The 13,462-nt window shown below is 35.3% G+C and overlaps 2 protein-coding genes and 2 non-coding genes across 5 annotated transcripts; 2 read left to right on the forward strand and 2 right to left on the reverse strand.

Moving 5' to 3' along the window:
• Positions 1-677: 677 nt before the first annotated feature.
• On the reverse strand, positions 678-4,245 carry LOC132611036 (F-box protein At4g00893-like). 2 transcript variants are annotated; one of them, XM_060325448.1, is made up of 3 exons: positions 4,060-4,245; positions 2,779-2,880; positions 678-1,773 (listed from the first exon to the last, which is right to left on the reverse strand). In XM_060325448.1, the coding sequence occupies exons 1-3, from the start codon at positions 4,071-4,073 to the stop codon at positions 828-830; spliced, it is 1,062 nt and encodes a 353-aa protein (XP_060181431.1). In that variant the 5' UTR covers positions 4,074-4,245; the 3' UTR covers positions 678-827. The 2 variants fall into 2 exon arrangements, with proteins under 2 accessions (XP_060181431.1, XP_060181432.1); XM_060325449.1 differs by lacking the exon at positions 2,779-2,880.
• A 1,745-nt stretch (positions 4,246-5,990) lies between these two features.
• Positions 5,991-6,062, forward strand: TRNAP-UGG (transfer RNA proline (anticodon UGG)). The gene has a single exon. It is a non-coding gene; the product is annotated as a tRNA-Pro (tRNA).
• Positions 6,063-6,457: 395 nt separating this feature from the next.
• On the reverse strand, positions 6,458-6,529 carry TRNAP-AGG (transfer RNA proline (anticodon AGG)). The gene has a single exon. It is a non-coding gene; the product is annotated as a tRNA-Pro (tRNA).
• A 662-nt stretch (positions 6,530-7,191) lies between these two features.
• LOC132609288 (uncharacterized) lies at positions 7,192-13,319 on the forward strand. The gene is made up of 4 exons (XM_060323181.1): positions 7,192-7,367; positions 10,956-11,647; positions 11,747-11,866; positions 11,972-13,319. Exons 2-4 carry the CDS (start codon positions 10,979-10,981, stop codon positions 12,998-13,000), a joined length of 1,818 nt encoding a protein of 605 aa, XP_060179164.1. The 5' UTR covers positions 7,192-7,367; positions 10,956-10,978; the 3' UTR covers positions 13,001-13,319.
• Positions 13,320-13,462: the final 143 nt, after the last annotated feature.

The raw sequence follows: 13,462 nt of genomic DNA on the forward strand, positions 1-13,462 counted from the left end.
GTGTATTTTTTCGATGATTATTATGAAGCATGGGAAAGTGTTGTATGTTGAGTGTTGACCCTCAAAATTCTTTCGAAAGTTCTTTACAATCTATGAAATTATTTTGGATAGTCACTTTCCTTAAAGTGCAATTGGAACTATAAACATTAATGCTTATACCTGTTGGATTTAAATTATATCTGGTCGGTAGTCAGTAGTCTTCCATAGTAATATTGCCGGATAAAGAACTTAATGTTATTCAAAATAGTAATTGAGAAAAATGGACCGTTGTCTCCTTATATTGGTCTTGGATCATATCGTCACATTTTGAGTAAGTTTTAGAGAATAGACCCGATGTGCCTAAGAAAAATTTTCTCTTATGTTACCAAAAAGCCTACCAAATATGAGTATAATTCTCTTCATATCAAATTGTCTGTTTGCTTAAGACATTTTGAAGATGATTAGAGCTGATCGTGAATAATCACCACTTTCACTGATCAAAGGAGTCCATCTCATATAAAAGGTCTATATATAATGGATCTTGATGTCCAATATGAACTCACATAGTATACTTTGATGTATAATGAATACCAAAGAAAACCATTTTTCACAGAGAAAACCTTAGAGGTTTTGCATACCCTTAATCAAACATGTGGTCAATTGTAGAAATTGAATTTTCTAGTTCTGCGATCAGCATAGACATGAAAATTTATGTGCTATAACTAAATAATCAAAGTAAACTGTCCCACTGTTATCAATCCACTACATTCCAACAACTTGTATAGTTGTATTGGTTTTAAATAAATGAAGTGAAGAGATGGAAATTGATTTAATATTAGAGCAAAACCTCAAAGAGACCAGCTATAATTTGGAGGGAGTTGAAAGAATCTAGGCTGAATCCAAATTCCTTTGAAATGTTGAGCTTCAGATCCTTCCATGGCCTCAATGTTTTCATTCTTGATGACAATTTCAGAATCACTTCCAAAGTAAGAGGAAGCACAAGTAGAAATAGTAACATCATCTCCAAGTTTCATCTGCTTTTTCAAATCACTACTATTGAAACACTTGTCCTTTATCCTAAAGGGCAGGCTTACCACATTTGGATCCTTACTTGCATTAACTATCCTGTAAATCTCAAAACTTTTATCTTCCAATGTGAATGTCAATAGCTCGTTCTTATCATCCATGATATAGAAACAACCATCATGAGAAGTAGCACCTTTAACAACACCAAAATTCCTCTGTTTGAGTTTGAGATCATATTCATACTTCATCCACGAGCTAACTCCGCGTTCTAGCACGTTTAGTTCCAAGACATGATCATTTTTCTTATAAATGATAGCCGTAACGCAGTCAATTGACGAAGGAGGAGAAGTAAACACAGCAGCCCCGGGAGAAATTTCTGATTCTTGAAGCGGTGGGAGGACAATTTTCGCGCGAGAGAAAGGGCAGAAGAAGAAAACGTGACCTTTTTGGGATACAAGTAACCAACCTTGGGTTGATGCAAGGCAAGTTGCTTCTTTCAATTCGGGGATATTGATATTGTAATTTTTGTTGGTGGTCGGGTTAAAGAGGATGGTTTTCTCATCGCGGTCATTGTGAAGTAGGAAACATGGCTTTGTGTCACGAGCTGATTCAATGGGGGCGGACGCTGTGAAAGAAGCAGAGCGCCAGTCTTTGCAAACTCCGCGAAAAGCAAGAAGATCAAATAGTCCTAAGCTGTTTGCTATCTCCCTTAAAAGCTCTGGAGGCAGATCACACCATGCTCTTGATGAAATTCTTGTTCCAATATACCTTCACAACCATGAATTAACACAAGATGACTATGAGAATCTATACAAGGAAATATCATTGCAGTAAACTAGAACTCGTGCAAGAGTTTGACGTCCAACATTAGGTAACTCTAAATGCCAAATCTAATATGATAGCCTGAAAAAATAGAGTACTAATATACTGTTATCGTTAAATTGTATTGGACGGTGTAAATAAACATGTTACACTTCAGTATATGTATAACTTAAACTCTATATTACCAAAGTTGGCTAAGTGTAAGCTCCATAAAACAGTTGCTTTTAAGCCAGAAAAATTGAAGATGTCAAATCAACCAAAACATTTTTTCACTTCTAAATATATTTGAACAATTTGTCAATGATACTTGGTACCGAAGCAAAAGATGTGAATAGGACAAAATAAGCTTGTTTGATGAATTTGTACTATATGAATTAAGTATGTTTGTTAATAAACTAGAAGATGCTATGGCAAATCGGATGGTAAATATGTTCACGTTGTTTAGGACTGGATGGTTCGAATTGTGTCTAATTGCAAAAAACAAACATAAGAAAATAATAATTTATTGACCAGGAGAGATAACAAGTTATTAGCAATTCATATAGTTATAACAAGGAGATAATATCTCATGTGGTCACTCAACTATGAGTGTTTCACTCAGAAAGTCACTCAACTTTGTTTTCTAACTAGAAAGTCACTCAACTATTGGTATTTCACCTACAAAGTCACTCAATCTATTCAAGTGATTTTTTAATTACATTTTGCTGATTTTTAATTAAAAATTGTAAGAAATAAACAAATATTCATTCTAACCATTTATTGACCCCTCACTTGATCCTACCCATTAGAAATATATTGACCAAAACCTTTTATTTTATCAATATTCCTTCTTAATTTCTCTCGTATCTTGGTCCACCAGAAAAATTAGGTCTAAACAGTGCTGCCTCAAGTCTTATTTAGTTCAGTTTCTTTTTTTTTTCTTCAATTTTTGGACAGATGAGACCTTAGTACCTGTTAATCCATTCGTCCTTCTTATACAACCTCTTCATAAGCATATTCTTTATCATTTCCAATAAAGCTATAATTGCTTTGTCTCTTGCATCAAATATGTACCTACAAATATAAAGAGCATAATGAGGGGGGAAAACGCAGAGAAGTAGGAGAAAGAGTCTTGGTCACGAGAGAAATTAGGAGGGAATAAAATAAAAGGTCTTAGTCTATATATATTTTTAGTGGATCAGGTCAAATGGACGGGTCAATAAAATGGTTAAAATGGATATTTGCTTATTTCTTACTACAATTTTGGCTTTAAATAAAATCAACAAAATATAATTAAAAAATCACTTAAATAAGTTGAGTGACGGTAGGAGAAACACCAATAGTTGAGTGACTTTTTTATTAGAAAACAAAATTGAGTGACTTTTTGAGTGAAACATGCATAGTTGAGTGACTTTCTGGTTATAAAATAAAGTTGAGTGACTTTCTGAGTGAAACACGCATAGTTGAGTGACCATCTGAAATATTATCTCTTATAACAAGTGATTAGCAAGTCATATATTCATAACAAGTGATTAGCAATTCATATATTTCACCAGTGATCCTATCACATCCCTTTGTACGGATTACACTTAGTTTCAATCTATATACTATGACTTGGGAGGCAAGGTCTAGTCCTCCAACGGATTTGGAAGCCAAGGTTTAGTCCCTTCCTATTTAAATATTTTTATTTAGTTGATAATAGAAAAGGTAGGGGTCTATGCCAAACTCTCAGCAGCACAAATAGTTAGGTAGAATTAACCTGGATGAATTGTGTTGGGAAAAAAATATCATATATTTAGCTCTACTGAAACTAGATCGATACAAACACAAATAAGTAACTATAGGGTCAATAGAATCAGCAGATGCGGAGCCAGGATTTGAAGCTTGTGGGTTCGGGTTTCTAATTCTTTAAAGTTACTGGGTTCTTAATTAATGATTTGTACATTATTGTATAAAAAATTTAATACAAATATATTGTACGGATGAAAGCTACTGGATTCGGCCGAACTCACGCCCGAAGGGCTAGCTCCGCCCCTGAGAATCAGAAATACATAACAAATTGTAACTATGGATGGGATAAGAAACAAGAAACAAATTTGTCCCAACAATAAAAATCAATACAACAAAAAAATAAGGATGTCCACTAATTCAACAATTACATTATAAACAGAAGTAAGAAATAAATATTCAACAGGAAAACAAGAAAATAAGAAGTAGAAGGAACCAGAATGATATGAGATCAAGAATACTTACTCGTCTTCTTCCATTTTAGGTTACACAGACATTAAAGAGCCTTGTGCCTCAATGAGAAACTTTCAACCAAAGGTTTGAAACCTGGATTTCATATGAGGTTTTGTAGGAGAAAAAAAGAGTCATGTCCTCCTACGCATTTTATAAACAGTAGTCTTTTTTTATCTTTAGGTCTCCTCCTCGCCCACGCATTTCTTTTCTGTTTTCTTGTCTTTAATTTCTGTTAGGATACAAATTCATAACTCTACTAAAATCTTCTCACCTTTTAATTATACTACAATCATATAACCTTTTCATTCATTATTAAGGTAAAATATACAATTATTAGAGATATAGGAGTAATCAGAGGTGGATCCAGAATTGGAGGTTAGGGGTGCCATGCGACGCTGCTTTTTACAGGGTCCAAATAAGATAAATATTTGTTCGGTTTGATCAACTTTGGGCTTGGGTTGGGGTTATTCATTTTTTCGATCTGTAATGATAAATCGATCGAACGAAAAAAAAATTATGACAATTAGCGCATTTTTTTAAACAATATTAGTGATAACAAAAATATATATCGTCCGTCTATAATTGCATCGACAAGTTTTCATATTCTAAAAACACTTAATGATGGTATAATTATTTATATAAATACTTCACACTTTATGTAACAAACTAAATATAAAGAGGTCGAAGATCTTCACGTACATAATTTTAGTAACTGAGATAAAGTCATATTTAAAAGTATCGATTGGTAATAATAAAAAATATAAAGATGCTGAAGAAATCAAATTGAATCCAAACTAGTTTTCATGTCGTCTTTCATACAACATTTAATTTGGTAAATATAAATCTTCACCAAATGATTTAAATAATAGAACAAAGAGTAAAAGAATGGGTTTCTGAACGTTTAACTAATAGAGAGGAGAAAAATTGAAGAAGAGAAAAAATTTGTTGAAATGAGGAAATTATTTATATTTCATGCTTAAAATATAAAAGAAGAAAAATAAGTCAGCAAAAGTTAATAAACGAAAAAGGTCAACAAAGAATAAGTTTAAAACTTTTACGATGAAGGTGTGTGATTGGTAATCTACAAACACATTAATATACCTGTTTACAAAGAAGGTATGTGATTGGCTACTTGTAAAAAGGTACATATTAATGTGTTTGTAGATCGTCCGCCCATGGCCTAATGGATAAGTCAATTGGCTTCTAACCAAGCAATTGTGGGTTCAAATCCTAACTAGGCGTAGCATTTTTTTTTTGCAATAGAAACGAAAAACGCAGCATAAAGAATTGAAAAATAGCTTGTTACAGTAGAATCGAACTTGGGTCCTAAAGACGAAGACTTGACCACTTGCCACTGGGACCATGCACTCCTTCATGATTGTGGATGACAAAAGCTATATTTAACCAATATCTTAAGCACATATACAGATATATACAAAATTTCGACCGAGGAGTCCGGGTGGCGTGCCACCCCCGCCCATGTACATAGATCCGCCCCTGGGAGTAATAAACTTTTCATTAAAAAGACCTGTTTCCTGTAGAAAAGAAGGAAAAAAATATTCATGTTGTACAAAAGTCTAAAGTAAGAAGATAACTACACTCTGATCTGTTCATATCATTCTATGTGACTAAATTTGACTGAACAAGAAGTTTAAAAATTCAAAGCAGGTTTTTGATATATAAGTGAAATATATGCAATATCAGAAGTATTCTTTTAACAACTACTCAACTAGTCATGACCAAAATAAAATAAAAAAAACACTAGTGACAAGAGTTTCACATATCTTTTTATTTTAAATGATTAAATGTTTGTCACTCCACAGATCACATCAAGGATAAAATGGAGATCCTAAAGATTAAATAGTTTCTAAAATTAGAAAGGTGACCCTTTTTTTCGGACACACGAAATTGTTAAGATATAATGAACGCTAAGCACACACCAAGGGCGTTTGGTCTAGTGGTATGATTCTCGCTTTGGGTGCGAGAGGTCCCGAGTTCGATTCTCGGAACGCCCCAAATTTATTTTTTCCCAACTTAAAATAAAATAACCTGATATAATAGTGAAGATGTCATCAACAAACTCAAACTTTAAATACTCCCGAATATTTATGTAAGCATTTTAAAAATCATATCAGACTTCAATAACGTTACATGCCTCAATTTTCTCATTTTAATTGGTTGAATGAAATAGATATTCACTGAATCAATATTGGGGTGGTAGTACTGAACCAAATCCATATGGAATTCTGTGAAATGTTATGAATACTTATTTCAAGGTTCTGTTGTTAAAGCTAAAAAGAAGTTATTAGCAACCACGAAAAGAAAAGAGATATATAAATTCATGTTTTGCTTTTGTTTTTGGCCCTATTGTGAATAGGTGAGAGAACCATGCAAAGGAGCAACAAAAAGTGGGGCATTCCGAGAATTGAACTGGGGACCTCTCGCACCCTAAGCGAGAATCATACCACTAGACCAAATGCCCTTTGGTGTTAGACCGACAAAAGTTGCACAATTAATTTACGTAACTGACTTTGCTGTGTTTGCACAAATTGAGCTATTTTTTTTTTTCAGCACAAATTGAGCTATTGTTAAACTATTCTACATATTCTGGACATGTTTAATTGGATCAGTAGGTATCTTATGAATATAGACTCATTTAGTTGATCAACTATAGTTGGGTACACAATAACTAATTCAGGCATTCATATAACAAGCAAAATGTTTACATTTTTCAGATTATAATGGAAGTTGAGAACAAATATTAAGTACGATATAATGATACTATTAGAAGAGTTATGACGTTGAAATTAATATTTTAAGATGTATGAACTTTAACTAATATTTTAAAATGTAATTTTTTTCATCATATTAATATGAGTAAAATTGCAACTTATAATATTTTTATATAGTGCTCGACTATATAAATTTTAATTTTAAATTAATCTAATTCAATTTAACTTCAAAGATTAGTCAAATTAACTATTGAGAAGCAAAACATGACAAGCACCCTAACTGTATAACCTAGTAATCAATGAAGTGAGGTTGGTATGACTTGAAATTAGTTGAGGAGCGCGAAAACAGACCAGACACAGTTATGAAAAAAGAAAAAAAGTTTAAACGGAGGAAGTATACATCTTGGTAAAATACTTACCCATATTTTGTGTCAAAGAGGAAGGATTTAACCTCTATCCATGCTAGATTCCAAATTCGGTTTCTAACCCGACTGACTTGGGCCCAAAAAACCCACCACTTTCCTCCCTTCCCCAAAACGCTAAATTTCAATTTTGCGACCCTCACTGTTTCTCCGGTGAACTTTACTGGTAAGCCACTTAAACCCTAATTCCATTATGTTATATCTGTTTTTAATTTCTGACATAACAGCTCCTTTTGCATAAAAAAGCTTCAATTCTGATTTGTCATAGCTAATAGTACTTAATTTTAGATTCGTTGGTAAGTATACTAGTAATTGTAAAAAAAAAAAAAAAAAAACATCTTTGTTGCCCTTCCAAGAGATCTATTTGGAAAAGAAAATACTCAAAAGCTCAAAACTTTGTATCCTAACAAATTCAAACAAGAACATGACCATCTTTTATCTTATCCCTTTTAAAATTACTACTACTAATAATAATAATAATAACAATTAAAGATTTCATTTTTATTCTATCTCATCAACAAAGAAAACTTAAAACGAATATTGAATAATAGCATAAGTCAAATGACAATACTGACAAGGGAACCTGTAGCCGTTACCCTTTGGGTGCGCACAGGGTAAACCCCGCTCCTGTGCAGTAGCCTGCAAACCACACGGAAGAGATAAATCACACTAGGCAAAACTAGACCCAGAAGGCAAATTCCCTGCTGATGTAGGTAGGCAGGGGGTTTCAAACCTGAGACCTCCTTATGGAAGCCCCGTGCTCGACCAACTGAGCCACCCTTACGGGTCAAATGACAATACTGAATAATATATATAAGGCAATAAAACTAAGGAATAAAAGAATATATAAATAATTTTTTTTACTGTAGAATATAAACGATTAAGAACTACTCCTATTATATAAGAAGTATTTCAGTGTAAAAATAATTAATACCCTCTGCGCATTGCGCAGGTACTAATACTAGTTTATCATAAATATAAGTGCTTACTGAAGTTAGTACTATAATTTGTCCTTTCTAGTGTGTCTCAACCTGAACTTGTAGAGTAGGCCCTAAGCTGTTGAAGCAAAGAGTATACTCAATCCAGTTCCCTGTCATTGCAGTTCCTTATAAGAACAAGATTGTAGCCATGTATTGAGAGGTTTTATGCTACAGTTGAGCTCTGTTTGGTAGCTAGAGTAAAGAGAACAAGGAAATTCAACTTGAAGTGGGGTACAACAACAACATACCCAGAGTGATCCCACAAGTGGTGTCAGGTTAGGATGGGCAGGGGCGGAGCCAGGAATTTCGTCAAGGGTGTTCAATCTTTGAAGAAGTGAAAAAAAATAAAAAATAAAATCGATGAGTGCACGAAAATTTGAGTGGGTGCACAATTTGTTCTAAGACTACAAGATATTTGACAAATCATAAAGATACTTGTAATAAAACTTAAATGTATAAATCAAAACTAAAGTTAAAAACTTAACAAACGAAATTTTACAAGTGATAAGATAATTCAGATATATCTGTAACAAAAGTAACAATTGTTAATTCAAAACTAAAGTAAGAACTTAACCCAAATATGAGGTTTTATCTTTTGAAATATTCTTATAATATTGATTCTAGATATTATCCCTATTTTAATTAGGAAGAAAATGTCAAAGACGTTTGGTATGGTTTGTTTAAAAAATAAGTTTTATTTATTTGTTATTGCTTAGGGAGATACGAACCTACTGGCTAAAGCAATAAATGTAAGTTCTCGTGTAACAGATAAACGAGAGTATTTTACGTAAATTTGGTCCAGCTTGTTTTTCTTCTCTAAAAAGTAGAGGTAAAACGCTGCATAGGGGAATCGAACCCGAGACTTTCAGGATACTTTGAACACCCTTTGCCACTGGGCTGCGCCTCTCAGTTCGGCCATGGGTGTTCCAATCGTACAATATATCCAACAACAACAACATACCCAGCGAAATCCCACAATGTGGGGTCTGGGGAGGGTAAAGTGTACGCAGACCTTACCCCTATCTCGGAAGATAGGGAGGTTGTTTCCGAAAGACCCTCGGCTCAAGAGAAAACATAACGAGAAAGGTTAGATAAGCACAAGCAGTTCAAAGCAAAATGCAAATGAAACTAAAGAAAGCGAATAAGTCAAAATAGAGCAGTCTGAAAAAAGGGAGCAGTAGCTACCGCAGATAAATAGAAAGGGGGGCATTCCGAGAATAAGGTTTTACACAAATTTTAACCTGTATATAAGGTATAATTTTTAACCTATATATACGGTATAATTTCCCCGCGAAGGGTGTTCAACTGACCACTCTTCCTCCAATGTAGCTCCGCCCCTGAGGGTGGGGTGTATGCATACCCTACCCCTACCTTTGTGGGGTAGAGAAACTGTTTCCGATAGACCCTCGGCTCAAGAAAAACGTTTTACAGAACAGGTTTGAGAAAATACAAGAAAGAAGCTATGATGAAAATATCAAAGAAAAGAAAAATATTGACAGCAGAAATATTACAGATAACCAAAGTAAAAGAAACAATAGTAGTAATACGATTGATTCCAAAAGCAAATCTTTTTTCCATCACCCAACTTGAATCACTTTTTTCGTACAAAATCATCTCTGAATGTCTGAATACCTATCCAATCAGAGTGACAATGAGAAAACTAAGGGACCTTTGTTTTCCACTGATTTTGCATGCTATATTTTGTTTTGATGACTTTGTTCTGTAGTGGATCTTCCTCATAAATTAATGCTGGATTTGTGTGGAGATTAAATTTCCTTAAACCAAACGGTCCTTACTTTATTATTCCTTTGGAAGAGTGACTACAGATATGTGCAGTTTAGTTAATAAATTGCATAAATGCACAGTTAATCATAAGCAAATATACATTTAACTGAGAACTGCTTGTTAGGACTTAGGAGAATAAAAGAGAAATACCAAAAGTATCATGAGATAGCCTGTTGACAGCTGGTTGTTTCCGTATCCATTTGAAAGAGTAGGGTAGTTATGTTTTGTGAACTTGGTGATTTTATTACAGGTAGTTAAGAGGCTACACTATTTTGCACCCAAGGTGTGGCGTATCGGTTGATGAGTTATAAGAAAATGCAGACTAGGATTCAGATTCGAGTAGAGGCCATTGATTTTCTCCCATCTCTTTAACTTTAGTGGGCAAGTTACTCATGACCTGTACTACTTGATGATGCGGTGCACCTAGTAGAAATGTTGAGGTGTGCGGAAGTTGGACGGACACCATTGTTATTCCACGAGAGAAAGAGAGTCCACAATCCTGCAGGATTCAACGGTTTTTTTTTTTTTTTTTTTTGTCAAAATCCTGCAAGAGTCAACTTAAAAGACCCGATTATGTGGAATTATATGAAGGTCATTTGCAGGTAGATTCTAAAGAAGTAATGATTGTGGAATGCTGAATTGAAGCATCTACATCAGTAAATTCAGAAGCATTCAGGTCCTTGTATGCCTGAATGTTTTTCATAATAGACTTACTCTTTTTTTATAGAAATTGTATGACCAACTATGTTGCTCGGACTCTTCAAAAATACCAACGGGTGCATGTCGGATCTTCCAAAAATAGTGCATTTTTAGAGGATCCGACATGAGTGCGGCAACATTTTAGGAGAGTCCGAGCAACATAGATGACCAACTATGTCTGTCACTCTATCCCAACAGTCTCTAACTTGTAACTAGCAAAAATGCTTGGTTATTGTGAAATCATTTCTTCAGGAATTTGTCTTTCATGCTTATAGTTTTTCTTTTTGTAGTGAAATCACTAGCAGGAACGAGTATGGCTTCCAAGAAAAACAATAAAAAGATCAATAATGCGGCTGCATCTAGTTCTGTAAATGTACCTCAAGACAATAAAACCCCGAAGGAACTAAAGGCTAAAGGTAAACTTGCAAAAAAGTCCTCCAACTTAAACTCCGCCCAAAGGAAAGAAGCTGAGGCCACTCCACAATCTCTATCCAGAAACAAGAAGAAGATTGTAAAAGATGGCAACCAAAGAAGTAATTTTGATAAAAAAGATGCTTTGAAAGAAGCTGAGGCCACTCCACAATCTCAATCCAGAAACAAGGAGAAGAATGCAAAAGATGGCAACCAAAGAAATAATTTTGATAAAAAAGATACTAGGAAGACCCAAAACATAAACAGTGGAAACAAAGGAAAGGGAAGTACAAGTGAAATGAGTGTAGATGTGGAGAAGGACGGAAAAGCTGAAAAGGGTGTTGGTGGAGTGATTTTCATGTGCAATGCAAAGACCAAAGACGATTGTTTTAGATATCATGTGATGGGTGTCTCAGCTATGAAGAAAGACATTATTATGGGGATCAAACCCGGTCTCAAGCTTTTTCTCTTTGATTTTGATCTTAAGCTCATGTATGGTATTTACGAGGCAACATCTGCTGGTGGAATGAAACTTGAACCAGCTGCATTTGGTGGGAACTTTCCAGCCCAGGTCACATGTGCTTTTTTATTTTTAGTGTCAAATTCTTATTATTTCATTTTGTCCCACAGTTCTTAAGGCGTATTTATTGATGACTGGTCATTCCAACAGGTTCGCTTCAAGATAGACAAGGATTGCATTCCATTGCCTGAGAATTTGTTCAAGAGAGCAATTAAAGACAATTATGATGAAAGGACTCACAAGTTCAAGACCGAGTTGACATTTAAGCAGGTAACAACACACCTCCCTCATTGATAAGTTCTTTCTACTTGGAGAACGTGTGTTATTTACCTAGCATTTGGTGTCAATTGCGGCTCTGTTTTCACCTTTGAGCAGGTAGAGCAGTTGAACAAGCTGTTTAGGCCTGCACCACAGCTACATCCAACTTCCAAACATTCTGGGTCTGAGCCAGTTACTCGGCCCCCATCAGCAGCACCTTTGCCTAGCAAGGAACCTTCCAGGGAGCATGCATATGGAATGCAATACAGTAGAAGCAAAGCAGCTGAGAATTTTTCATCATATGGTCATGAAAGGGAAAGGCAGCAGCATGCAGGCCACCTTATCATGCCTAGAGAGGTTGACAGTGAACCTCGTTTCCTCACTGAGAAAGAATATAGAAGCTATGGTCTTCAATCAGCAAAGCATCTGCAGCCCACTGCTTCTGCAGTAGTTGACCGCAGATTGGATCATTATGAATCTGAACAAGGAAGGGAACATCTCCGAAGAACTCCTACCAGTGTTGGTAGTGATGCAGCTTTAGCACGAAAAGAGACTCTACACACTGAACCTTTATATCCAAGTGAAAGGGAGTATCGAACTTATGGCCTCAAGGCTCGCAGTGAAATACCTGCTGTGGAAAGTAGTGCTACAGGAATTTCAGCCACACCTACCAATCATGGTTTACTAAATCATGTTAAGGATACATATGATCCTTATGATGAGAGTACTGCCTCAATTGTAAACCGATATCTCTCTCTGCCTAGGACGGTGGTACCACCTGTAGAGTCGTACTCTTCAACAGGCAGAGAGTCTTTTGCAAGTGATCCCTATTCTGCAATTGGCATCAGAGGTCATGCGGAAAGATACCACACTGAAAATGAAAGAGCATATCCACCAATGGGAAGATTCCACACTGAAAATGAAAGAGCATATCCACCAACGGGAAGATTCCACACTGAAGATGAAAGACTATATCTACCTACGGGAAGATTCCACACTGAAAATGAAAGAGCGTATCCACCATATGCTCCTCAATTACCACCAGACTACAGCTTGAAATATCACCATGTTAGGGATGAGCCTAGATACCCACCTTCAGTCTCATCTCGCTATTCCTTTGGGGGACCATCTGCACCTCGTCATTGAACTGCTGCAATCTGCATCCATTTATCTTCAATGGCTCTGTTAAAGTTATGCTTATGAAACTGTAAGCTACAGGTCAAGTTCATCAACAAGGAACTTCTTGCATTTCTCAGATGTGCTGATGGCAAAGACAAGGTGATTTCTACATGTCTTCTCTGACAGGTTCTGGATTAAAAAGATTAAACGACTGTATTTCCCATTTTCTTCCTGTACAAGGGGAGAAACATTATCCTGAATCATGAATCCTGACACCTTCCCTTCGGTGTTGTTTCTTGAATTTGTTGTTTGTGACATAAAGGAGAAACTTGATGCTGTTGATTCATTTCATGCAATCTGATATTTATTCAAGTGTAGTACGGTCATTATGTTAAGATGTAGCATAGGGCGTATGCTTGAGATTCACAATGTGCCATCACTATGGATTACACTCCATAGCTGAATTGGCCGCTGCATGAGTTTATAATG

The sequence above is a fragment of the Lycium barbarum genome, chromosome 9, assembly GCF_019175385.1.
Source record: "Lycium barbarum isolate Lr01 chromosome 9, ASM1917538v2, whole genome shotgun sequence".
Lineage (NCBI taxonomy): Eukaryota > Viridiplantae > Streptophyta > Magnoliopsida > Solanales > Solanaceae > Lycium > Lycium barbarum.